Source organism: Drosophila virilis, chromosome 2 (genome assembly GCF_030788295.1).
Source record: "Drosophila virilis strain 15010-1051.87 chromosome 2, Dvir_AGI_RSII-ME, whole genome shotgun sequence".
Lineage (NCBI taxonomy): Eukaryota > Metazoa > Arthropoda > Insecta > Diptera > Drosophilidae > Drosophila > Drosophila virilis.
The window spans coordinates 25888480-25915374 of NC_091544.1; the positions used below are offsets into that span (position 1 = coordinate 25888480).

Genomic DNA, 26895 nt, shown 5'->3' on the forward strand with positions numbered 1-26895 from the left:
CACGCGCACACATACACGCCTTCTTTTGACAGCGTCGCTCAACTCTGACAAGCAGTGTTGCAATGCGTGTCAGCGAAATCATCGTTTTTAACGCTGCACAACACTCAGAGTTATTATGTTGGCTGAAATGAGTAAATTGTTTTTTGTCAGCCGTCTTAGCAGTTATAATAAACTAATTCAAGGCGCACTTGGTTCAAAATCGTGCAGAAAAAAATTTTGTCTGAGTGCTGCCAAATATTCGGATACGGGTCAAAGCGATGCACCAAGCGTGTTGGTCGAAAAAGATGCCAACATAACATTGATTGGTATCAACAGAGAGCAACAGCGCAATTCAATTGATGCAGCCACCGCGGTGAAGCTAAGCGAGGCCATCAATCAATTTGAGGCGGATGACACGTCGCCTGTGGGAGTGCTATACGGCGTGGGCGGCTCTTTCTCGGCGGGCTATGATTTGAAAGAATTGGAAGCGGAGGCGCAACGCGGCAGTCTGAACTTTTTGCTGCGCCATGAGGGCTCGGTGGGTCCCACAAGGCGCCACCTACGCAAACCCATTATATGCGGTATCAGCGGTTTCTGTGTGGCCAGCGGGCTAGAGCTGGCACTACTCTGCGATCTTCGAGTCATGGAAGACACGGCTGTGTTAGGCTTCTTCAACCGCCGGTTGGGCGTGCCCATAAGCGATGGCGGCACCGTGCGTCTGGTTGCCGCGGTGGGCTACTCAAATGCTGTCGATATTATAGAGACGGGTCGGCGCGTGTACGCCACAGAGGCACTGCGCATTGGACTAGTCAATCGAATTGTGGCCACAGGCACAGCGCTGGGCCAGGCAGTCAACCTGGCATTTTCGATAGCCAAGTTTCCATTGGCCTCGCTGCAGCACGATCGTAATGCGACACTGGATAATGCCAATGTCTATGCGCGTCCAGGTTTTCATTCAGCCGTAAGCAACGAAATCATGAATGTGACTGCGGCCATGGTGACAGATATGCAGGAGGGCGTCAAGCGTTTCAAGACATGTAAATACATTTCATTATAAGACGTGCTTTTTTAATAAATCCTCTCTACGCAGCTGAAGTTAAAGGCCCCAAAACGGATGCCTGGCACATCAAGCAGAATTCTCTACCGGATTGGGAGAGAGCCGAAATCGAAATAGAGCAACAGCTAAAGGAGAAGAAATAACAAAATTGCAATATTCCACATCTCAAATGCATTTAGTGCAATAGCATGTAATATATGTAAATAAGAATGGTTTTTATTTGTTTATTTTTTGTTGCTGTTGTTTGTTTATTCACATATAATATATTTTATAAATTAGTTGCACACTTAAATCGTTTACGATTTGAGTTTTGAGTTTACTTCAATATTCACAACAATTACAATAACGAAATTTCCTTGAAATTAAGCCTAACTACAAAAAAGAGAATAAGAGAAAAAGCACAAAATTTGTTTCGTGTGTGTGTGTGTGTGTGTGTGTGCGGTTGTGTATATGTAAGAATGTTTGTTTCACAATAAGTTTATAATATATAAAAAATATGCTAGTATTAAGTACTCGTACACACATTTAATTTTTTTTAAATGTTAGGCCAAGCGAGCTCTTGTTAATTCTTTGTTTTTGATTCAAGCGATTTTTGCTGTTAATAAGTACATATATATATATATATGAATATATTTTTATCTTTAAATGGTTGTTACTTATGGCCTAAAAATTGTTAACGAAAGGAATTGTTATTATTGCACTTAAGTCGAGAAAAAACAAACGAAGCTCAATGCAAAAAAGGCTGCTGTTGTACAAACTAGTTTAAAAATCGACTGAAAAATCATTTTCATACAGTTACGCACATTTAAATGCGCACGCGTACGCACATTTTGTTGTTGTATTTTTCTTGTAATTCATCGTACATCATTAATGCTAAACATTTACAATCGTTTATTATACTTAAGCCAAAAAGTTTGTCATACAAATATTGCACAAAAAATGGATCGGACTGTGAGTTTTGCACACCAATATCAAATTGCTAAACCTTCAATCAAGTGGTGGTATGAGTTCATATATCGTTTCAGATATTATATATGGTATTCAGAAACCTAAAGACCACAATACAATAAGTACATATACATATTTACAAATGAAAAAGCCAAGGCGCGCCTTCTGTATAAAAAATATGCGTTATAAAGCAATTGCAATTTGCTGCGACATTAGCTGGCGGCGTGCTATAAGTACTATATAGTTATTTATATATATATATAGATATATGCTTCACGGTAATATAGCATTAGGCATATGCTTAATATCCAATTACTTGAGACGCTGTGTTACATTGGCCAGCGCCACGGCAAATGCCTGCAGCGCCGAGAAGGGATACTGAAAATCCAAGGTGTACGCATTGCCATCAATGCGTCCAAACTGCATCACCTGTAAGATATCAAGAGTTTTATATATATATTATCTAAATATGGTCACATACATAACGGTATATTGCGTATTCACTAAATGTGATCAAAAATAATCTTCGGCAGGCCGAATATAGCAGTTATTTATGGTTAGAGATTGATTTGGGTCCGCACCTGCTTGCCACGAAATTCAATTTGGAAATTCTTGGCCGACTCCTGGGTGACGCGTCCGCCAAAGTCCAGCTGATATACTTGGCTCATCTCGTTCCACATGGGCGCCTTGTTGTGCATCACGAATTCGCGACGCACTGGCGCCGTATTGGCGCAACTGGCACTGCCATTTGGCTCGATCTTGCCACGTTTAAGCTGCATATAGGAAAGCAGGTTATGTTTATGAATTGGATTCATTTACCAGCTGCAGAGCTCACCTTCTGGCGCAGCTGCGCCTTTTGGAATGTTTCCAGATCGCGATACTGTTTTCCATTGCCATTGCCATTGCCGGTGCTGCCCATTTCCTCGCCGGAGCCATTCGTAAGATTGCCCTCATCGTCGGAGCTCTCAATGATGCTCGGCTTCTTACGCTGACGGCGATTCAGGAGCGGCGAGTTGAGTATGTGGCGTATGGGCGAGTTGCTCTGTTGTCGCTTGTTCTTCTTGCTGGCCGCCGGCGAGGCGGGTGAGCTGCGCGGCAAACGCTGCGGCGTCGATGGCGGCGTCAATCGACCCTCATCCAGATCACGCAAGCGACTGATGATATTTTCGAGAGTGGTCAGGGCCTGAAATGCAAAGGAAAGTTGAACAGGATTTACAGTGCTAGAATTTTAGCCTAGAGTTTGAGCCGGCGATATTGATCGATATTTATCGATTTACAGTAAACGTCGTAAGTTATCGGAATTTTCAATAAGCTCAAACAGCGAGAGTTCGAATTCCAAAGCTGGCGTATATAGTTTTTATGGACACTGGGATAAACTGAAAACGCAGTTACGTATATTTTCGATATTTATCGATTCCAGTTATATAATGCGAGTTATCGATCTTTTAAATCAACGAACTGCGAAACAAAAACCTATACGCAAATATTGGTATATATATAGATCTCATAATCAAAAATGCCCTCATCTGCCTTGATACATACATTCGGACAACTCCTGCATACACTTCTGGTCACTAAATGGCTGCAGAGCATAACAAGAAAAAGATTAAACCGTTGCCCAGTTCTCACCTGCGTGTGCAGTGACACCGACGCTTTGGCCTCCACGGGCGTCGCCTCCACAGTGCCGCAGGCAACGCTGCCCGTTTCCGAATGCTGTCGCTCCAGTGTGCTGGCATTGCTGGCGCCTTGGGTCTGGCTTTGGCTGGGCGCCGGTTCCTTGCGTCGCCAGCGCACCTCGGACAGTTGCTTGACAAAGCTAAAGCTGTTTTCCTGCTTGCGTGCGAGCAGAGGCGTAGAGTTCTCCGTGCTGCTGCCCGCTGCCAGCTCCTTGCTGCGTCCATAGCCAAAGCGATGTTTGCGGGTGAAAAGCGGACTGTCCGTGAAGCTAGTGATGACGTCGAAACGTTTCTTGGGCGTCGGTTTGCTAGGGACCGCTACAGCAGCTGCCGGCGTTGGCTCCTTGGCGGGCTCCACAACGACCGTGGTGATCTCGTCCAGCGCCGCGCTGGCCGCTGGCTGACAGCGCTTGCAAATGCTAGCGGGATTCATGTTATTGCGACACTTGAAGCACAGCGTATTGGCCGCGCTGCTGCAGGCACTGCTATCGGAGATCTCCTGCAGCTTGCGCACCACCTGCTCGTGTTCCTTGCTGGACAGTTTCGTTTGCAGCGAGAGCAAATCGCAGGAGTCCAGGCTCTTCGATTTGCCCGTCTGCTGCAGCTTATGCCTGCGCGCATCTGCCTGCTGTTGTCGCTTGCGATTACGATTGCGCCGCTTATCCACCAGGATAAGACGCTTATTGGGCGCATCCTTGCGCAGCGCCGACAAAGCCTCATCCGAAGGCGTGATGGCCACCGAATCCAAATAGCCCACGCTGCAGCTGCGCGTTATGGAGTCGGGTAGCGCGGGTGCTATAGAAACGACAGTCGGAGTGCGTTTCATGCTGCCGCTTGTGGCAGCTGAGGAAGTGGCGGTGGCATTGCTGCTGCTGGTGGTGGGTGTTGGCGACTGTGTCTCCTCATCTATGTAGAGCATGTCGCGCCGCTTCGTTGTGGAGCTGGCAGGCGCTGAACACTTAATAGCCCGTGCGTCCATGCGCTCCAGATTGAGATTGAGATTGAGCGGCACCGGATTCACATGACTGTTGGCGGAGCGTACTGGCTCCGACATGAGCGCATTCTTCACCTGCACCACATTGTTGGCATAGTCGGCATTGCTCGAATAGGACATCAACGTGGTCTGGCCGGTGGCGGGCACAGCAGGTCGCTCGAATATGATGTCCGAGGGCGCCACCGCATTCTTGGGCGATTGTAGCGTCGGCACGGAGCCATCGCAGTAGAGCGGCGAGATGGCGTGCCGGGACTGGCAGCTGGAATTGGAGCTGGAACGACTGTAGCTGTTCTTGAAGCTGCTTATGGTCTTGGGGCGTGTGAGATTCTTGCTGCAGCTGGCTACAGGCGCGGCACAGGCAGCGTTGGCGGCACCGCCGGAGCAGCTGGCGGGCGCCTGATGCAGCAGCACGGTGGTGCAGGAGCTGCCGTTGGCATTGCCAGCCGCATCCTGAGATTCATTCGAGGAGTCATCGTCATAGCTCTCGGCACGTGCCAGCGGACTAAGACCCACCGAGGAGGTACTTCCACTGCCTCCATTCACAGTCAGCGTGTGCGTGTTCTTGTGGCGCGCCAGTATCCGATTCGGACGCGGCGACATGGGCGCTATCGGCGGTGCGGAGGCGCCGCCCTCGTTGAGGCGACGCAGTGGCATTATTGGTGGCTTCAGAGCTGCGATCGCTTCCTGAGTAGCGCTCGTTACGCTCACATGAGGCACTAGTGCATCCGTGTTGTGATTGTGATTATGATTGTAATTATGATGATGCTCCTCCTCGTCCTCGGAGAAGAGATTCGGATTGAAGCTGGGATCGGGCCCGGTCGGAAAATCATCGCGCAGCTCCGTTATGACCAGCGTCATTTGACGCGGCTGCAAATGCAGTAGGGACGTCTTATAAGTTACTTGGCCTAAATTGGCTGGGACGGTTTTGGCAAGTCCATGGATCTTGAATTTCGTGCCCCAAATATTGGAGGTCACCTCCACCAGCTTCACTTCCTGCTTGGAAAATATGTGAAAATTAACGCATGCCACTACAGCTTATCGGATTCTCTCTCTCTCTCTCTCTCTCTTTCTTTTTCTGTCTCTCTCTTACCTCGGGCAGTGTATCAACATAGGCCAGCTCATCGAGGCTATCAGGATCGTTACCCCCACTGCCACTGGCCGCACGATCTCCGTTCTGCTGACGCCGCTTGGCGCGCACGCGACGTTTCCTGGGTGTGCGAGGCGAACCAAAGCGGGAGCGCTCATCGAAATCACTGTCGGAGGAATCGGTGCGTCCACTGTTGCCCGTCGTGGTGGACTGACTGGAGCCGGAGCTGCTCTTGGCCTCGGCCGCATATTGGAAATACAGCGAGTTGTCTGAAAAGTGCAATTTGGCTTAGCATTAAGGTTAAGTGTGCTGCATGTGGTTTAGCATACCATTGACCTGTGGATCAAAGATGACAAATTCCGGGCGTATTTTGGAGGTGCGCTTGCCCTTAAGCAGCGGCACCAGGCCGCCCAGATATTCCAAGTAGAGCGTATAGCATGTGCCAGAACTAAGATTGGAGTCATCATCGTGCCGAATCATGGTGCAATGCAACCGCGTCGAGCACAGCGGCGGACGCGACACAAAATCACGCAGCGACTTCAGATCAGGTACACAGCACTGCAGCAGCAGGAATATGGATTAGGATTAACTGAAGACAATTGTAGGCTGATGAACTTACTCGTATGGTTTGAGCAAACAAATTGCCAATGAGCGACTTAATCCTAGAAGGCAACGGCAGCAGCGGCAACAGCATCTCGGAGCCAACGCTCGCCTGGATCTGCAGCCGGCAGAGCAGCTGCAGCGAGGCCACACGTCGCGAGACCCAAGCGATGTGCACCTGGGTGCCCGTGGCTATGAACAGACGCTTGTCGTTGTGCCCCCACGTGATGGCCGAAACGGTGGCGCTGCTGCAGGGTATGTGCGCCTGGTAAAGGCATGCGCCCGATTCCGTATAGAACTTCACCAGATTGTTATAGTAGCTGGGCGTGCCCAGATCCTCCAGTTTGCCATCCAGGCCCAGGCCAGCGCTATTGTTGCGCAGTGTGCCGGCGACGGCGAGCAGCTCTCGCGAGTTGCTCCATTCCATTACCATGCCCAGGGCGCCGTTAAGGCAGGTGTTGATATGTGCGGGTGAGACGTCGTCAAACGACTTTAACAAATAGATATATCCATTCTGGAAGCTGACCGCCAGCACAAAAGAGCGCTTGGCTAGAAAACGCGAGACGAAGGGGAAATGTGTAATTGATTCATTGACTGATAGATCCGCTCAACGAGTTGAATTTAGATGGTGAATTGAGCGAAAACTCTTGAAAAATCCGCCACGTATACCCTATATAGAACAGTTTCCTCTTACTCACCGGCATTTGTTACACCGGGCTCGGCTTCCTCGCCCTCCTCCATTTTAAATTTCTCGCAGGACCAGGCCATCGATGTGATGGGCACATCGTTGGAGAGCTGCACTTGCGACACCATCGCACCGTGCACATCCATGACAATCACCTGACCCTGGGTGGTGCCAAAGTAAACCTGCTGATCATCGGGCGTCCAAATGCCGCACGTAATGGTCGACTCCAGATTCAACATGGACGACCAATAGCGCTGGCCCGCGACAGAGCCGACCAGGACGAAGCCATCCTGATAGCAAATGAGCGCCATGCGACCATCGTGTGACCAGGAGAAATGCGTGACCGGTGTATTCCGATCGTTGATCAGCTCGATGGACCAACGGCCCTCGTATTTGATCCACACAAAGATAATGCCAGAGCTGTCGCAGGAGGCGAGCTTCTGATACGGCTCATTCCACTTGACAAGTATTACCTAAGAAAAGGACGTGGTTGGGTCTTGAGGGGCTGAACATAAAACGTAAAGTGCTTCGCTTACGTCCGAACGATGACCTCGCAGATTGTAGTTGGTTCGCAGTGGATAGTCCATGTTTTTGCGGCAGTGTGAGGTGGTAAATGTGACGCCCACAATGCCGCGTATATTTCCGGTTGCCAGCCAGCCCTCCTGGTAGTAGTTCGTGCGGTTTAGCTTCCAGCCCTCATCCTGTGATGCAAATAAGAAAAAGAATCGAAATCAAATTGAGTATCTTTTGCGCACAGCTGCCGTCAGGATGAGCTTGCCAACTCATCCAAGCAGCCGCCAATTGACAGTCAAATGCGCGCAAATGCGCCTGTAAAATGGATTATCCCGCTGGCAGTAGCTGCCTTTGACTGTCGTCCCACTTTGCAGCACACTTAACTGACATTTGTAAGCACTCAATATGCTGCTTTAATACCCTGTACTCATGGAAGGTGTTAAGCTACAAGATATGCACATTGTCTATTGTCTTAAACACTGTAATAAATTTTACTACAGGGTATGTCGGGGCCAAACAATTTTTTTGTAACTTTTCCCATTGATCTATATGCACGAAACTTAGTAGAAATTATTTCTTTGGCTATTTTAAAGCTAGGTACAGGGTATTTATAGTCAAGCCACTTATCCGTAATATAATTGTATTAATATTCGAGGACTTGGGACTTAAAGATAGTACATCCAGTACAATAAGAAATACAGATCTTAAATAAGTGTTAGAGCTATTCAGAACTGTATACAGGGTATCATTTAGTCAAGCATTGCCTATCAGAGCATGTATGTCGAGCATTGAGGTCTAAGAAATTCATAGACTTTGTTGCTGACAAGTCTAGAAGACACATGCGAGAATGTGTAGAAATGGACATTAGATCATTTTAAAACTGAGTATAGGGTATCTTGTAGTCATACAGTTTCGACTATTTTTAGTTGTAAATCTTAGTCCACACTTGATTTAGGTGTCTATTTAATTTTATATACACATGAGTATTTGAAAAACAGCTCGAGAGTTTCATTGCTTATTACAGGGTATATCATAGTCGTGAATTCCTTTTTAAATCAATGATATGAATGTCCATCATTTTGTGTACAATTGTGTGTGCAATTGGATGAGCTCAAGGACACTTGTAAGCTGACTATTGGGTATTTCCCAGTCGAGCACTTTTGATAAACTAATTTAAACTTATTTCTCCATCTGGCACTTGAGCTGTTTATCTGCAGCATTCAGACTGCATTCACAATTTATGCCTTTGGCATCAGCCGCATCTTACCCCCTCCCCCACCCCTACCACCACTCTCACTGTCGCCCACGCGCAACAGCCACTGGGACCCACAGCATCCAGCCGCACCGCTCGTCAGATTGTAGACTCCAACTTTTGAGCGGCTTTTGCAATTGCTCTGCTGATTATATTTCACAAAGTGTGGCCTACATTTGAGCGCCAATTGGCGGCAGGTGATAAGCTGCAAAGTTCAGTTTTCAGTTCCAAAGAACTTGACTGGCCGGCTCGGGCCCATTGGGCTAATCCCCGCTAAGCCAAAATGGTCAATATTATTATCTGTCTTTCTTATTTTTTTAAGGCCAAATCCAATTTGCGAGGCATAAATTAAAATGCCAGCAACAACAATTTATTTCGCAATTTCCGCTTGGCCAGCTGCGAAGAGTGCATAACTTTTTATTGATTTCAGTTGCGCCACACCCACACACACACACACGCCTTAATTGGTTTACTAGCCCGTTTGATGCCCGCCGCTGTCAAATGCAATTACGTAATAGACATTGCCTGGATCTATGCGTACCCTCTCCGCTACCAATTGGAATTTGCGCACATTTGCGTTAAATGAATTAAAAAGAAAAGGAAAACTGTTAATAAAACATTTTCAGCAAACCAATTGCCGCATTTTGTGGCACATTTCAACGTGGCATTCAATGACGGCGCCCAATTATAAAGCGCATTTCTTTGTTGAGAGTGTTATTAACCTTTCATTGGGCCACTTGAAGACAACGTCTGGGCCATCAGCGTCCTCTATATGCGATACGAAGTATGTAAATATATCTGCATTTAATAAACACTTGAGACAAAAACAATAAAGAAAGTTTAGCTGAATGAGCACACTGCCAGATGCCCTGTAAACAGCTCTAAGAAATGTACACGAATGAATTCATAGGGTATAAACTAAGTTGTTAAACCAAAGCCATATGTATCGGCATTTAATAAATACAATTTACAGAATATATCTCTGAGTAAGAGCAGCAGAGCGAAAGCAGAAAATACTTTACTCCAGAGATTTTCACGCTGTTCAACACAAATTTGAACATTTTTCGATGATTGCATTTGGTGAATGACTTATTCAGTATGTAGAAATAATGCTTTTTGTACATTTTTATATAGATAGATTAGAAACGAGATTTCAAAGAAAATTATCAGATCGTATCAGCTTTACACCCAAAATACCCAATTTACCAAATTTGTGCAGGGTATTTGGGGAACACTTGAGTTAAATACGTTTCCACCAGCTTGCAGATATATTCCGACATTTTCATGGCCATTTTATGGCCGTATTATTGTCATGGAGCAAATCGGCATTTCAATTTCAGTATTCGGCAATATTTTTAGTACTTTTCAATGTTTCTTAAGCTCAACTAAACTGCACTCGGGGTAAATGCAGTCGACATGCAGTAAATTATAAAATAAAAAGCAAAAACACGATTTCAACATATCGAAATTTTTATTACAAATTGATCACGAAATTGTTTGAAAAAATCTAAAGTGAAAACACGCGTCTCAAACGGAGCATAGCAAGGGAAATGGAATATAAAAGCGATATTAAATTTATTGGGCCACAAAGGAAAATGTTTTAATCGCTGGTTCAATAATCACTTGATGTGGCCTTCGGGCGCCTTGGCCAGTTTTCTGCTGCCATTGACAACATTAAATGCAATTTTCATTAATGCCGTAATTGAATTTCATAAACAGGCAGCCGAGTCCCAGCCAAGTTGACAGTTGAGCGGGCGGGTTTGGCAGGCATGTCTTGCCTAGGCGCTGACAGGCCATCAGCTGGTCGCTTTATGCCACTTGCCACTTGCAACTTGTTAGCTTGTTAACAGCTGCCACATCGAAGTGCAATGCGGAAATTGCTTTGATTGCAACAGCAACAACTTCCGTCCTAGCATTGTCCCGGACCTGGCTAAACAATGGGCAGGCTCTGCGGCAGATTTCCATTTAGATTTGTTGCATAGTTGCACAAATTTCAATGCAACATGCCCCAAAAACTTTTCAATGCAGGCCAACTGCAGCAAATGGTTTATGTGTGTATGTAGTTTTTGGGCAACAACTGCTGCATGTGGCATGATGCTATTGGTGTTGTTGTTGTGGCAGCCATAAATTGCGGTTGTGCGGCAATATCAATGTTGCCCCCTCATCATGCTCCATTTCAAGCGCTCAGCACATATACACACACATTTTTAATTAATGTAATGCAATTTTCAATATAAATAGCTCAGCTTGCTCTTTGTGTATATATCATTCTCTTTCTTTCTCTCTCTTTCTCTCTCTATCTCTCTCTTTTTCTACAGTAAATCATATTCCCTACAGGCAAACGTTTGTTTATTTTAATAAGGCTCAGCGGGACAATTTCGTAAAATCGCTTGGAACAAATAGGAATTTAAATACATAACAGTTTAAACTTAATTAAAGCAATTAAACAATATTATTTTTTAAATGTAAACAGAACATTTGGCTTCACGTGGCGTATGCGCAATTTAGTCTTTAAAACTTTAATATTTGGTAAACAATTACACCGAGGTATGAGCTTTATGTATTAGCGTATGATTTCTTATTTAAACACATTTGCTAGACATATTAAGGCACTGCAAAGTTCATAAAAATCGGACTATAAGCTCCGATATTATTCATGAATATATTTCCCCCATTTTCTCGGTTGTGTATGCATGTATAGAAGTTAGCTAGAATATTTGTTAAGTAGTTCGGCGGTGCTAGGCTTAGGGTATCTTCTAGTCGAGCACTCCCGACTAGACCACGCCACTTTATATATGTTATAAATAATACTTCACTCGAAATCGACATCCTGTTTTTTGAGCAAATCTCTTGGGTGTTCAGAGCTAGAGTCACCAAATTGGACGTGTAACTTCTTAAGTATTTTTTATTTTATACTGTATATACTTTATCGGTGTGGGTAGAAACAGGTTCAGGGTATTCCCGAGTCGCCTAGAGCACTTTGACTTTTTATTGATCATTTTAATTTTCTTTCAATGACAATCTTTAAAACCTTATCAAAATTGGCCTTTAGAAAACCATAGAATATCCAAAGATAAATATACATATATTTTATTTAAAATTGCTGCTGTTTTTTAATGCAAAAGCAATTTGACTTTTTGCATCCAAAAATTTAAGGATGCGAAAGATTGTCCCAATCGGCATTTAGCCTTTAATCCTGGACTAAACTAAAAATATGCCAAATTTATTTATATGCCTTTTGCTAATTTTTGTCTATTTTGGTCAGCGAATGCTATTTTTACGGGGTCGCTGGCGGTCATAAATGTGGACAGCTTGTGGGCGGTTGTTGCCCAACAACAGATTTGGGGTCAAGTACACACGCCGTCTTGTTACCAAAAGGCACAAGAACACAAATGTGCAAAGAGAGAGAGAGAGAGAAGGAGAGAGAGAGAGCGGAAGCGGGAGAGGAATTTAATATATTTAGAAGCAACTGCAGGGCATTTGGTTGCGTTCCCTCTGCGCATGTTTTCTCTCTACCAATTTGTCAGTCTCTCGCGCTCTCCTCGTAAAAGTGAAATGTCCAAAGATCAGTCAACACTTGTAGTCCACAGCTGCCATTCAGTCGCACTCGGGGCAAATCTCCAAATCAGTTGCCCGCGTTCGTTTGCCACGGCGCGTTCGTGCTTTAATTTTTCGATATACAAGCGTGGAGGAGCATATTCCTAGTTTTGGTTATTAAGCACAAACTTTTGAAAAACATGTCTAATGCAATTAAATTGCTCCTCTTGATCACGGCTCAGGCGCTGCTCAGCCAGAGAGGCGTCCAGGCCAAGAGATTCTTTGGTGCGGGTCAGCGCATTGATGGCGATCAGCTGCTGCTTAAGGATGTGCAGCATTCGCGTCCTGCGAGCATCAGTGAACCGCCCAATGTCAGCTTTAAGTACAACATTGTCGAGCCAATTACCTATATTGAAATCGTCTCGAATCAGGTAATTTGTTTTTTTGGCCATTACCCTTTATATTTTATTTTGTTTTCTCAAGCATACTTTCATAATCTGAACGTATTTAAAATTGTTAAAAGGGGACATTTATTATTGTGGAAATTTAAGTAACAGGCCAATGAAGCATTTCCTGTCCTGTAGAGTATATATATTCATTAAGCGTCCATGTCGCAAATTACAAAAGCTAGAGACTTGTCTTTGCAAAATACTATATATGGTTTTATATATCATTAGCAGAAGGAATTTATACTATTTCTATTGTCGATACATGTTTAACATATTGTCAATAAATATCGTTAGCAAACGAAGTTCGACACTGGACTTAGAGTAAGTGCTAGTCGGGCACTTCCGCCTAAAGCACACTTACTTGTTGTTTTTTTTTGCATATGCCCAGCCCGAAATAGAAAACGAAATTTTAGTTTTTTTTCGTCACTTGCCCACAGATCAGAAAAAAAAAAAAAAAAAAACTAAATCTAAGCGACAACAAATAGAACACTATATAGATATGTATTTATTTATATTTAGTACTGGGCGTCTGTGCGGCACTCGCTTCCCAATGTTTGCCATAACATTTGCTTTTGGCCATTAGATGCGCAGATAATTGCCTTAGAAAAGAGTTGGATTATTAGTTAAATGTATATGCCTGGCCGGACTAATTAAAACAAAAATTCCTATATAATTTTAAGGTCTATGCGACTTATATAAACCCATTACCCGTTGCCAGATGTTGCTATAAAAACTGTTCATAACCCAACTGATTGGCTAAATTTAAAGCCCAGTTGCGAAAGCTAGCAAAAGCCGAAATAAAATATTTGCAACCCATAACATTTTTACATCGTTCAATTTAAAAATTTCGTAGTATATTAGAAAAGTTTGAGCTTCAAAAAGAACATATAATTGCCATATTTTATATATTTTAGAAATATCGAAATTTAAAGGAATATTCAATTTTGAAGCACCGAAAGTTAAATACTCTTCTATATTTATTTCGAATATTGCCAACAAGCTTTGTCAAAGTTGAGAGCAGTATTTAACCAGGCTGCGAGCCCAATAAAAGTGTTCAGTGTTCAGGTTAGGGGGTTAAAGGTTGGGTCCCACGAACCCAGGCTTCCATTTTCAATAGAATAACATATGTTTAGCTGTACGAACAATTAAAAGATTATGTGCGAATAGTTCTATGGAAATCTCTGGCCAATAAATAATTTTAGTTCCTGTTTCGAGCCAGTTGAGCACACAATTAGTTTACACAAAAAACTTGAGCTAAGTAGACTTAATACACTTAATTTGAGAATTTCTTGTATTCGGAGTTTGGATTTAGGCGTTTTATGACTTAAAGAATATTTTTAATATAACAATTTCGAAATCTTTTAAAATGTTGACCTGATTTAGGTGCAGAGCTTGTGGGTTTCCTGATGAGAGCATAATAAACGAGCTTCAAAATTTCCTAAGAAAATAGAAGGATGTTATTTTAATGCTAAACACAATGTTCGACAGATTGTGGGCTTTTTCAAGAGTTCCTAAAAGAAATACATTTTTATGGAAAATTTAGTATTAATCTGATATGGAGTCCGAATTTAGGAAGTTTTAGTTACAATTTTGGAAGCATAGTTAAAGATAATGGTTGAATTAACATAAAAAAGTCATGTTTTCTATATAAAATAGTATGTAGATTTGGCCTGTGCAAAAGTAACTGCTTTTAAAAAATACAATGAACTTTAACATGAAGCTTGGGATCATACGAAGTACTAAGATAAAGACGAAGCTATAATAATTAAGCTGTTTGGACTTATCAAATATATGAACACAAATGTGTAGCACAATCTATGAAAATATTTGGATACCCTCTGTAAGGGAACTCATATAAGTATATAGTCGTGTCTAGTACATATGTCAAATCAGCTGCAAATTTGGCTATTTGGCACAGCTTCTGACAGCAGTTGGATGCCTCAGGCGGCAGGTTCACGAGATGCGAGGGTGCCCACATTTATATATATATATATATATATTTTAAAAACAAATGTTTTTTCAATATGGAAATTCGTGGGCTACTTATGACGTGAGATTTCGAAAGAAAAATGTGCAAATGTTCAATATAAGTACATCCCCCAGAGGCAGCACGTTGTGTATCTAAACTAACTGACGATAGATTCGAATGTCAGCGAGGCGTGGCAAATATCTATTTGGTATACGCATGATTGCATACCCTGGATGGTCTGCTAATTGAATGATTCGTTGGTAATTCATCTGTTTTTGATCAAATCATTTTGCAGAACATTGAGGCCGAGGTGAAATTCAGCTATGTGGATACCTTGGTGGTGGGCATAGTCCGCCTAGTGACCAACGATGGGAGCACATTGGAGGCAGATATCGAGACAGCATCGGAGACGCCCAGGCCGAATCTGCCTGCGGCCTTTGATGTGCTTATCACAATCTATGGCTACAACGAAACCTTTTTGAATGTGAATCCAGCGCTGCTGATCAATCGGGACTCTATGTATGAGGGCGAGATGACACCCTACGACTTTGACTATGAGAATATAAGCGAACCGTACGACAACGACAAGCCCCAGACGGTGATGATGGACGATGAGGATGACGAGCCGAGCACCGATGCGACCACCTATGGCCCGGACTTTGAGCTCAAGGACAAGATCATAGAAATTGGACAACGGCAAAAGGGTAACTAAAGATTGATCAATATATGTTCTAACGAGGTTCAAGCTGCTTTTACTAATTGAAGAGTGTACAAAAATGTGATATTTGAGCAACACGCGTCGATTACATAGACGAGTTCTTCAAATTTCTCGCGCACCATATACAGATCAAGTTATCGATAATTCAGCTGATATCGATCAACTTCGATTGACCTCTGCTTTACTGAGCATGCGCACATTATGCGTATTTTCTTCAATTATTCCCCTTCAACAAAATCGATAATTATCGGTTTACAAAATAGCTTTTTAGAGCGTGCCTCGAAGAATCAAAATTCTGAGCATATTTAATTTGATTTTCAAGTTTTTCTTATAGATTTGATGTATTCAATTATTGTACTTTTCGGAGCTGGCTACAGGGTAGCTAATAGTCAAGTCCACTCGACTAATGCAATTTAAATGTTTATACAGGTGACGATTTGATATACGAAACATATCAAACATCTCCGGATGTGTCCAAAGAGCAGACAAATCATACGGTCATTTTCTACTATATTGACAGCGATTTCATCACCTACGTAAAGTTTGTCATCTTCGATGTGAGTATCAGTTGGTCGGTAACATTTTGTATGCTTATTCTTGGTGTTCAATCCGTAGCACTTTGCGGATAAGATAGCCACCGCCGAGGACTATACGGCGCCCGTGGCCGAGTACAGTCATTATTCGCCGACCACGCTGAAAGCAACCATTACGGACTTTAACATCAGCTCGTTGTTTGTGCAAATGTTTGTTTATGGCTATCGCGGAGTCGATGCTCCACCGCCGAGCTATAAACCCTTCCTGAAAGGAAAAAGCCAAATAATTGATGAAAAACCCAGCCTGACTCCGTTGCAGCGTATACAGCTGTTGCTGTTGACGGGTCGTTCGACCACACCATCGGATCTGGAGCAGGACGAGACGGATGATTCCGAAGAGGATGACGCATGGCGTCAGATAAAACCCGAGGACATGGTGCCCGATCATGTACCCGATCCGAGCATAACAAATGCAGTGCTCGAACAGCAGCGGGCCGTGCCGCAACGACTCTATGCGATGTTGGGCCTAATGCTATTTGCCGTGGCATAGTCGAGCTCTTGGGTGTCATGGAGCGGGGGCAAGGTATAATTAATTTAGTCAACCGATTGAAAAGCTTTAAATGAGTAGTGTTTAGGGGCGCATATTTGCATATTGTAATATTTTTATCAAATAAAACCAATTGTCGAAAGCCGAGCTAACAGTCTTAAGAACAAGGCACGCACACTACACCCACATTCACACACCCACTCACCCACACACTCGATGAAAAACAAATTGGAAAAGTTGCGGCAAAAGTAGGTCAGGGCATTCGCTTCAACCCCGCGACTCTCTCACGACTCTCTGCCTTTCTCACTCTCTTCCACTTGGCAAATTATCTGCGTCGACGGCGACTGCGACGCCAACGTCGACGTAGACGGCGACTTCAGCGACGGTGGTTGATTTGGCAGCACTAACAAAAGGAAAAGGAAAAGTGAAAAAGGCTGCTGACGTACATATGTACACAATACACACACACACACACACACACACACACACTCGCACACACATTTTTTTCTACGGCAGTTGTCCAGCACTGGTGAGTGTTTATTTACTTGTGGCCAGCCCCTCGCTGTACCCCCTGACACACAGCCGAGCACTTACATGTGGAAAAGTTCTAAAGCCTTATCTTCTTCTTCTTCGGCTATACACAAAATTAACTCACAGCGAAATGTGCTGCTGCTGCTGCTGCTGCTCTGAAGGCCATCATGTCCAGAACGACCACAAGGCAATCGCAGATGCCTTCGCACAACTATTTCAACAATCCCCCCTCCCACACACACACACACACATACACATTTCTGCTTCTCTAAACATCACCAACTTACGTCCAAAACTGTATGTTATGCGCTTTGTTTCCTGCCATTTGCAGGCGAACAGCGTAGCAATAAAAATTTGGTTAAGTGGGTATGACAAGACTGTGCGATACCCTGCAGTCGGCTTAAAAGGAAATATTTTAAACATATTTAAAAACAAAATACATATGTTAAAAGTATTATATTTTTAAAATTGAAATTCCTTTATATTATTTTTTGAAAATGTGTGGAAAAATATTAAAAATAATAAAAACCAATGACCATGCCTTAGGTGTCTGGTCCAAATCGTTTCTAACTTTACTTGCCCAACAGACAGACAAACTAATATGACCCGACCCAATCAATGTCTATTCAATATTCCGCTCACACACAATTGTATAAAGACTAAAACTAGCTTGTACTAGCAAGAAATTGTCAGTCTATGGTTGGAATAAATGCCTCGATTCGCGCTTACACATCCAGATATTATTTTGAATCTTGGTTGTACTGAAAGAGGCTAGAAACTAAATATTTTTGGGTAAGTAAAAAATAATTTAAACATAATTCTGTCTATGTTAGAATTAGATAAAGAACTTTTTCATATAGGACTCTATTTTCATAGATCATAGATCATAGACGCATAGATCTGGCATACATAGACTAAAGCGAAAAGATTAGTGTGCATAGAAAACGGAATAATGGAAATGTCTCTACTGTTGATACTGATCAAGACTATATATTTTATTTTATACATTAAATTGTATTTTATTATTTTACAAAGACAGCGTTTTTTAAAGTCGACGCTTCGAAAGGGCAGGACAGAAATCAACCACAAGGTGACCATTATTGAAGTAGCAACTGAATGCTTTGTGCTGCTGACTGCTCAAAGTGTTTCAGAGCACCTGGCCACAAGGATAATAAAATGCAGGTGATATGCTATCCAGACAAAAGAGCGAAACACGAATGCCACAGAGCGCCAGTAGGAATGCATCTGAAAAATGTCCAAAGACCAAAAGGCAGATGAAAGTCGCAGCCAAAGGAGAGAACTTCTGTGAAGTAGAAATGGAAGGGGGGCAAGCTGCAAACGAAATGTAGCTGTGGGACTAACATATAGCCATACTTATGTTTAATTCAAGACAGAAATTTATAAAATTTAACAAATTTGGCAGCGCTTGCCACAGTTCCCTAAAGACGAAAAACATACAAAAAAAAAATGGAGAAAAGGAAATTTCAAGAGTCGCCACACATGGAAAATATGCTGTAAAGAAGAGGGAGGCGCCGCTGGCGGCAGCTTGGGCCAAATTGAAAATTTCTTTTTATGCGTGCCGCTTACAGTTTTTATATGCAGACATACTATATATAATACAGGCATTATGTGTGTGTGTGTATGTGTGTGTAGCTGTAGGGCGTGGCATTGGCATTGTAAACAACAACGGATAAGCAGCGCACAAGTGTCATCCACAGCCACACCTCCAGCCCAGCTCGGCCTGGCAACGGCTGACTGTCATAGAAGGGGCGCCCATTCACACACAGAGAGGAGAAGGCAGGCAGATTGGATCTGGGTGTGGGGCAGCGGCAAGGGGTGACGTGTGCTTTTGTCAATAACTTAATAACTTAAAATATGGTTTAATGCTCACGTAACAACATTTTGCCACTTGGCCCAAGTGTAAAAGGCTTGGCGTAACGACAACCGACAACCGACAACCGACAGTCGACAGCTGAGAACCATGAGCCAGAGGCTAAGGGCAGCCAACTTGAGGGTCTGTAGGTTTGAGGCTTGAGCATTTGGCAAAATGGGGTGTATTCCTATTTATACCCTTACCATGGCAACCAGGGTTTTTATATTTCTTTTCCCTGAAGCTGGTTGACCAATAAATATATATATTTATAAATAAATAATTCCAGGAATAAAATGTAATTCACACTATTTCTACAAACTGGCATCAAAGCTCATAGTGCAGCCAATTTTCACGCTTATTGGCATTTTGGTTGTGATTAAACCTCTGGGTATATTTTTCATCTAAAATATATTGGTTTAAAAATATGTCAGGTTTTAAGAAAATATATAAATATTATTTCTTATTTAATTATATATCAAATAGTTAGGAACAATCGGCCGAAACATCGTTTCTTATATGGCAAAATATTCTATTTTCATGAAACTCAGCGTTCACTATTCTCACATATCAGCAAAAGAAAAATGCCTACATGATATTGAATATTTTAAAGTGTCAAAGATATTCTTACTTTCTCGTTAAGTAAGAATAGCTTTAAGCTTTGAAATTGATTAAAAATACCCAACCTGACACCCAAAGCCAACGACATATTTCACAAAAAATGACTGGCTTAAAATAAACATTAAATGTTTTAAGAAAACCCAGCCTGGGTGAATCCTTATTGATAAAGAAAACCGATATGCCAAAGCGTAAGTTAGTTCGAACTGAATCGAACCATTGATTTTTTTTCATCAGTATATGTGAAATTTGCCGGAAACAAGGTACGAAGCGTCGCAAAAGGTTATAATCTTTTCATCACAGCCATACGCAGAGAAAGGACAATTTATGTGCTTCGTTCTGATGGCGATTGCCTTGTGTGTGCATGTGTGCGTGTGTGTGTGTGTGTGCGTGATTTGAGTGTGTGCTTGCCCGTTGGCATTGTGCACATGCTCACCTTTTGATCCTTTTTCAAGCCAGCCCAAAAGTTATAATTATTGATTTTTCTTTTTGGGTTTTTCTTCCTCTTAATTTCTAGCTAGCTTAGTTTGCGCATTTACATTTAAAATAATTAGAAAAAGTATTTGGAACTCGTAATTGTGTACATGCATTTGCCATTACCGCAATTTGTTTTGGTGGGCAGCCGCTTCAGTGCATCCTTTCTTGATCCTGGGCTGGATATGCTGCATAATTCATAGAATGCTCATTGTCGTTGGCTGCCTTTGTGTGTGACGAGACGAGACGAGTTGGGCAGAGACGAGGGCAACTCATTAGCGTGCCAAGGGGCGCAGCGACAATGCCAGCGAGGGCGGGAAGGGCTGGGGTTGCTTTGGGAGAGGTCATTGGGTTCAAAGGGGGAGGTAGGGAAGGGTTAGCACATGTCTGTGCAAGTTTTGAATTGCATATGTCTGTTTCACAGGCTTCGCATTTGCATTTTATTAAATTTCAAAAGCTCTTCGCACATTTGCAACGCACCTGAACCCCCACCAGCCCCTTGATCCACTTGTCCTGTTCACCTGAACGCCATTGTTAGCGTGGGGGGATAGAGCGAGCGTATGGCTGCGCGCATTGCATATTTATGCACTTAATAACGCATTTTAGCATGCTCAAGTGCAACTCATCTTTTGTTACAGCACATACAGAGCCAGCGACAGAGACAGCGAAAGAGACAGCGAAAGAGACAGCGACATAGATGGTTGCAGAGAAGACAACTGCAGCCAAGCTGCAAATGGTTTCCACATGTCTCTGCTGCTGTTGCTGCCAGGCGTTGACAAATGGAGCATGAGTTACATGTTATGTCAGTTGCCATATGCATATGCATACGACCCCGCACCCCACCCACGAAGTCGCCTTTTTATTTCCCCAATTCCCAATCCTATCCACATGACGTTCTGCCTTGCCTGTCAAAGCGAAAAACTTTTTGGACGTGCCACGTGGCGGATGCGTAATGCACAAAAGGGACAAAACGAAACTTACAATGCAACCAAGGTTTAAGCAATTACCAACGAAAAAATACAAGTTAAGAAGCTTATGACAGGGCAGCAACAACAACAAAAAACAGGAAAATGAAAACGAGCGGTCAAAGGCAAAGACAAAGGCTAAGACACGAGTACAAAATTTGATGCAAAAAAATTAAAAAGCATATCAGGTCAGAAGCCAATTGACTTGGTATTAAAGTATCCCATATAACAAATGATAAGCTCTCGATGTCATTAGATTGGACACATTAAAGCTATTCGAAACTATTTAAATTCATACAAGTATAAGGATATGCAGCCATACCAATAAAATTGTATGCAAACCGGAACTGCCAGTAAAATATTTAAGGATGACGCACAAATGATGAGATAGCAGGATTGCTTATTTAATTATTCCCTTAATGTGGTCCATGTGGAGAGTAGTAAAGATGTAAGCCAAGGCAATGTTACCTGTAAAACTTTCAAGGATGATGCACAAAAAATGATTGATATGTTGAACGAAGCCAAAGCTTAAAGTGTGGTGCTCTGCTGCCAGTTAAACGTTCAAGGATAGCGCACAAAGCAGTATTGATAATTAAATTATTCTCTTGATGTATATGAAAGCGGCCTATATGGAGAGCAGCCACGGCTTTAAGTGTGAGAGTGCTGTCTGTTAATGTTTTAAATACGGCACACAGAGCAGGTAGCATAATTAAAACATTCGAGTTGGAATAAGTGGAAAGGTAGAGTAAGTACATTATCTAAAGACAAAACTTCTCACGGGCAAGGCCGCATAATACACTCCACTCCAATCAGGAGTTCCCTACTAGGGGATACCCTAAAGCAGTTTGGTGATTCTAGCTCTGTAAAAGATTTGCTAAAAAAAAGATTTCGACATTTCTGCTGCCTTTCACAAACATTTGCACAAAGTCATTAAACCCTCTTTACCCATTTTAACTATTTTAATAGCTCCAGCCGCTGCGATGCAAATTCTTTGAAGCGAACATTTATTATAAGTGGACTTAAAAATAATAAAAGTAATAGTTTTTGTAATAGTTTTCAGATAAGTATAGTAATATTTCCGTATACGGAGAGCAGCTGTCAGTAAAACGTTTAGATTTGTGTAATAAACCAAATTGCTATTTTAATAGCTTAAAATAAGTTAATATTCCGAATAGATCCCATATTCATGAACAGACATTTATGTAAGGAGTTTAAGGCAACGCAGATTAAATGGAGAACAGGTAATTTGGATGCAAGAAGAAGAGCTGGAGGTAATATAGTAAAATACTAAACTTTCTAGAGCTACGAACAAAAGAGATTAAACACATGAGAACTATGCTCTCGAAATTGGTAACACAATAGATTGCAAATGGTAAAATACAAAAGAGAGTTAACACAAAAAAGCTACTTTCCCAGCGGATTTATAACAAAGCGAGCTGCCTGAGTTGGGATCAAATAACCAATGCAACTGAACCATTACGAAAAATGTTCAATCAATGTAATGAAAAATATGCATCACAATGAACACACACACACACAAATGAATAGAAGCAGCAGGGAAAGAACAAGAACAAAATCAACAAAATTATGAAACAAACGTCAATTGTCCAATGAGAAGAAGGAGACCAATAGCAATAGCTAAGATGGGTCACTTAAATAATTGATTGATTTTGGCCGTGCAACAATTGAATATGGGTCCATGTGGCAATGTGACAAGTGGCAAGTGGCAGGCACAAAAACCGCACACAACAACTACACGAGAAGGCGCCCCAGGCAGCAGCCAAAGCTAACAAACAAAATGCTGGGTAAACCAATCAATGACACAACTGAAAGCCACAGCCAGGAGCAGACTCACAGCAAGAATGAACTAGTTAGTGCGAGTGTGTGTGTGTGTGTGCTTGACTGGGGTGTACAATTTTTAGAGCTGGCCACAAACAAACCCAAATGCAAGCTGAATAAATGCCTGGTCAAACGATTGGCTTAAATTGCCATGCACCAATGCCAATAGAGCGAGACAGCAAGTGTCAAGATAGTAAGAGCGGAAGAGAGAGAGAGAGAGGGAAAGGGGAATAGTGACACCTCACAAGAATATATGACTCGAGCGCGTGCCGTCTCTTAATTGAATCTGTCAACAACAGGCGGCTGTGCCAAGGACGTGACCATAAATCAGTTGGGCTTAAACTGAAACTAAGTCTGCTTCATTTAAAATTGCTAAAAACAAAAGAAAATCAAAAAAAAAAAAAAACAACCAAAACAAAAACAATTAAAAAGTTTTCAATTAACTAGCAGCAGCAAAATTGGCACTTGTAATCGGCACCTGTTCAACAAGCCAGAGAAAACCCTTCGGGCGTCATGTTTAAATCAGCTTATGCGTGGAAATTGCAGATTGAGCGGTGGACCAAAGGGGGTGGTTGGTTGTAACGTAACACGTAACACATTTATAACGCGTGAGCTGTGCTCTATATATATGTACATATTTATATATGTGTGTGCGTGCGAGCAGAGGAGTTTGGTTACAGGGTGTGCACAACTTTTGTTCAGGGCTGTTAGGCGCATAAAAACAACTTTTGCTTTGAAGCCAGCTTTGGCCATAAAGTGGATCAACTTTGTAAGAGCACAGCTACGAGATACCTCGATACCTCACGGGTAGTCCCTAATACTTGCTTAGTTCATGCAACAAAAAGTTGTTTTAGTATGGATAGCTAGCAGGAATTCGGGTTATCGATCAGCTCATTTTTTATGATCATTTCATCATTTTCATCATCTATCGAGTACAATATGAAAAAGTTTTGATTTCCAGTGATAACTGTGATAACCACAGCACTTGTAAAACTATGATCGATAATTGAATCGATCGATAATTATCGAAACTTGACAAAATCACCTATTCTATGATGATAATTCACAATCGATATTTAGTCGCGACTTATTTTTATCAATCTCGAAAAGTAATTTGTTACTGTGTGGTCAACAATCGATATATAACTTCTAGATAAACTGATCACTCAATCGCAACTAAGCACTTTAAAATGTTAATTGACAACTGATTTACCCAACATGTCGCCTTTGCTACAGGGTATAAGCAGCTCATTACGAATATAATAAACGCAGAAACGTAACCAAAGGTAACAGCAACAGCAGCGACAGCAACAACAACAACAGCTGCTCGGCATTTTTATGGTCCTTGCGAAATTAAATAAAAACACGCGCAATGAAACAAACATAAATAACGCGCCAGCCACGCCCACCGCGCCCATAGCTAAACAAAAGTGCCGTAAAATAAGCGGCACAATGCAAAACGAAACGAAATGGAATGAAACAAAGAGTAAAGAAATTAAATGCCGCCAGCATAACGGCACAGTCTAGTGCACATAATTAGCGGCACAAACTAGAAGGGATTGGCCCGGTGGTTAGCCCCTCCCCCAACCTAACCCAGGCCCCCTCCCTGCCCACACACCACTGCTCCATTCAGCAACGCACCCTACTCCACAGACTGGTCAGTGACCAGCGCTCAACTTTCATTAGCAGGTCGTGCAGCGTACTCAGATTGAATGGAACTAAGAACTCGATTATTTTTTACGGTGCGTAATTAAAATGCTGCAAATGGAGATGACACAGACAGAGAGAGAAACCAGGATAGAAAGGATATCTGAACACCAAATACCCTTGTATATATGTGGTCCAGGATCTTGCACATATTATGGAAGGAGAATATTGTAAGTCGTAATGCTAAGTTTAGCGAAGGGAACTAAAAAAAAAAACCGAGACTTGTCAGTTATATGACAAAGTTTGCCGATTCCTCTTCCGCGTTACACATTTCACGACATAACAAGAATACCCTCTCTAGTAGCGTATACCAAGGAATAGAGCTGGAAAATGTTGAGAGTTGAACAGTCAACGTCGGCAGTAGCAGGCACTTATTAATGATACTTATGGCTTGGGTCAGTGCTTTGCCTAATGAAGCTACAGCTAAGTCGGCTAATTTCCAGGACCAGGAGCAAAAACCAAGCCCAGAACGAGCAGGAGCTTGAGTACGGCATAAACTTCATCAACAGTTGCCAACTGTTAATTACGCTAAGCGTTCGTCCTCATCTTCAGCAAAGATGATGGCATATTTGCCCCATGCGCGGCTTATGTGACGGCTTTTGCAATTTATTTGAGTCCATTAAATGTTCAGACCCTAGTGCCAAATATGTAACTGAAATCCAGTGGCATCAAAGTATAAGTCCAAATCGTAGCATACTTTCAAGCGCGTCATAAATATGCAAAATATAATGTTGGGTTGGTGCTTAGGACCATTTGCGAGCACTCAAATCCACAAAATAAAAGAAGCCCCTCACAATTCGCTTATGCCTTTAAATTATGAATTTATGAATTTAAAGTGCTGGCAGCCGATAAAAATTGACTGACTGGAAGACACTCTGTTATATAAATACTTAAACGTATCAGGGAGTAAGAATTTTGTCCCTTAGTCTCACTGCCCAAAAATGACGCGAGGCTTAAGAGTTCCTTCAATTTTCAGAAAAATTGGAAAAAGTATCTAAAACTTAAGCAATCTCTAATTGAACTATACCATGTGCGAAATATATATCGTGTATCTTGCTTTTATAATCTCCGAGTTATGCTTTAAAATGGCACAAAATAAATATCGATACTATGCAACATACTAAAAAAAAGTAATTAAACTCATTTTTCGTTTGGTATCATCTTGATACCACAGAATCACGGACATAGGTCCCATGGCTAGATCGACGCAACTCGTTTTCCTGATGAGGATTATATACACTCTAACGCGGAGTTAAAGATATTCCTTTCTGCCTCTTACGTTGACTTGCCCATAACCATCATACCCTTTACAATTATTTTCAGTGTATACCAACTGAAATCGCTAGAAAGTGGGAAGAACAGGAGATAGGAACCGATATAGCTCTTTCAACTCTAGTACAGGGTATAAATGACATTAACATTGAAATTCAGTTTTTGGGCGCGTTCAGGCATTTGCATAATGACCATGCAGGCAATGACAATGGCATTATACAATGCCACATTTGCTCGATTTTGATTTTGATACAAATACATACACATCTATGTACACATATGTATGTGTGTACATGTGTTTGTATGCAATGGAATCGAATTTCGTTTTACGATTTCATTTTGGGACATGTCAGAAAGGTTGTGTCAATTTATGTATGCGAAATGCCGCGACAGTTGAAGACGCCTGCAACCCCTAAACCAGCACTGCTGCGGGGTATGAGTGGCAGGCGGGCAGAGGCGATGGGTGTTAGCACATGGCTCATGTGAGTGCAGTGTACACTGTGCACTTGACTTGAGGCTGACACTGGCAGTTTCTACAGTCAAGCGGTGTCTATTGTGCCAGCAATTTGATTGCCATGGCTACAGACAAGCGCTTTTAGGAGCGGCGTTTTATGATCGCCTCTGACACTTCGGCTTTGATGATACAAGGCAGACACACAAAGAGAGAGAGAGAGAGAGAGGGAGAAATGGGGGAGCGATAGAGATAGCCAAGCAATCAGTCAGCCCAAGTTGAAGTTAAAATCGCCAGCCATGAAAAGTGCCTGTTAAAACATTATGACACCAAGACCCAAGTCCAAGTGCCAGCCATCAAAATTTGTACATATATATGTATATATATGTAGGGAACATAAGTCGAATAAATACTTTGATGTAATGACTGCGCTGTGGGAATTTTTGAAGACAGGAGCTCTTTGCTGAGATGATGTATCTGAAAGCAAAGTCACAATTCCCAGCGGTCTGCGTACATTTCAAGAATTGAAAGCATCAGCGGCAACTGTTTAGCACCAGGTCCAAAAACCGCTGTCAATAAACGTAATGCGATTGCTCAAAACTTAGACTAAAGGATACCCTATAG

The 26895-nt window shown here is 42.3% G+C and overlaps 3 protein-coding genes across 5 annotated transcripts in view; 2 read left to right on the forward strand and 1 right to left on the reverse strand.

The window, feature by feature from the left end:
- The first annotated feature begins 100 nt into the window (after positions 1 to 100).
- LOC6632303 (probable enoyl-CoA hydratase) lies at positions 101 to 1314 on the forward strand. Its single transcript, XM_002055956.4, has 2 exons — positions 101 to 1016; positions 1070 to 1314. The coding sequence occupies exons 1-2, from the start codon at positions 116 to 118 to the stop codon at positions 1177 to 1179; spliced, it is 1011 nt and encodes a 336-aa protein (XP_002055992.2). The 5' UTR covers positions 101 to 115; the 3' UTR covers positions 1180 to 1314.
- A 93-nt stretch (positions 1315 to 1407) lies between these two features.
- Positions 1408 to 26895, reverse strand: part of Tusp (WD40 superfamily protein Tusp) — a 36611-nt gene continuing 11123 nt past the window's right edge. For 2 of the 3 annotated variants that reach the window (XM_015170432.3, XM_002055957.4), the window contains exons 3-11: positions 7563 to 7727; positions 7040 to 7499; positions 6361 to 6890; positions 6071 to 6299; positions 5745 to 6010; positions 3614 to 5650; positions 2820 to 3167; positions 2566 to 2757; positions 1408 to 2413 (exon numbers count right to left, since the gene is read on the reverse strand). In XM_015170432.3, coding sequence (XP_015025918.1) covers positions 2297 to 2413; positions 2566 to 2757; positions 2820 to 3167; positions 3614 to 5650; positions 5745 to 6010; positions 6071 to 6299; positions 6361 to 6890; positions 7040 to 7499; positions 7563 to 7727 — 4344 coding nt within the window. In that variant the 3' untranslated portion in view covers positions 1408 to 2296. The remainder of the gene's footprint in view (positions 2414 to 2565; positions 2758 to 2819; positions 3168 to 3613; positions 5651 to 5744; positions 6011 to 6070; positions 6300 to 6360; positions 6891 to 7039; positions 7500 to 7562; positions 7728 to 26895) is intronic. The other variant, XM_015170433.3, reaches the window with a different exon arrangement.
- LOC6632305 (uncharacterized) lies at positions 12414 to 16691 on the forward strand. The gene is made up of 4 exons (XM_002055958.4): positions 12414 to 12759; positions 15042 to 15450; positions 15894 to 16021; positions 16080 to 16691. Exons 1-4 carry the CDS (start codon positions 12529 to 12531, stop codon positions 16545 to 16547), a joined length of 1236 nt encoding a protein of 411 aa, XP_002055994.1. The 5' UTR covers positions 12414 to 12528; the 3' UTR covers positions 16548 to 16691.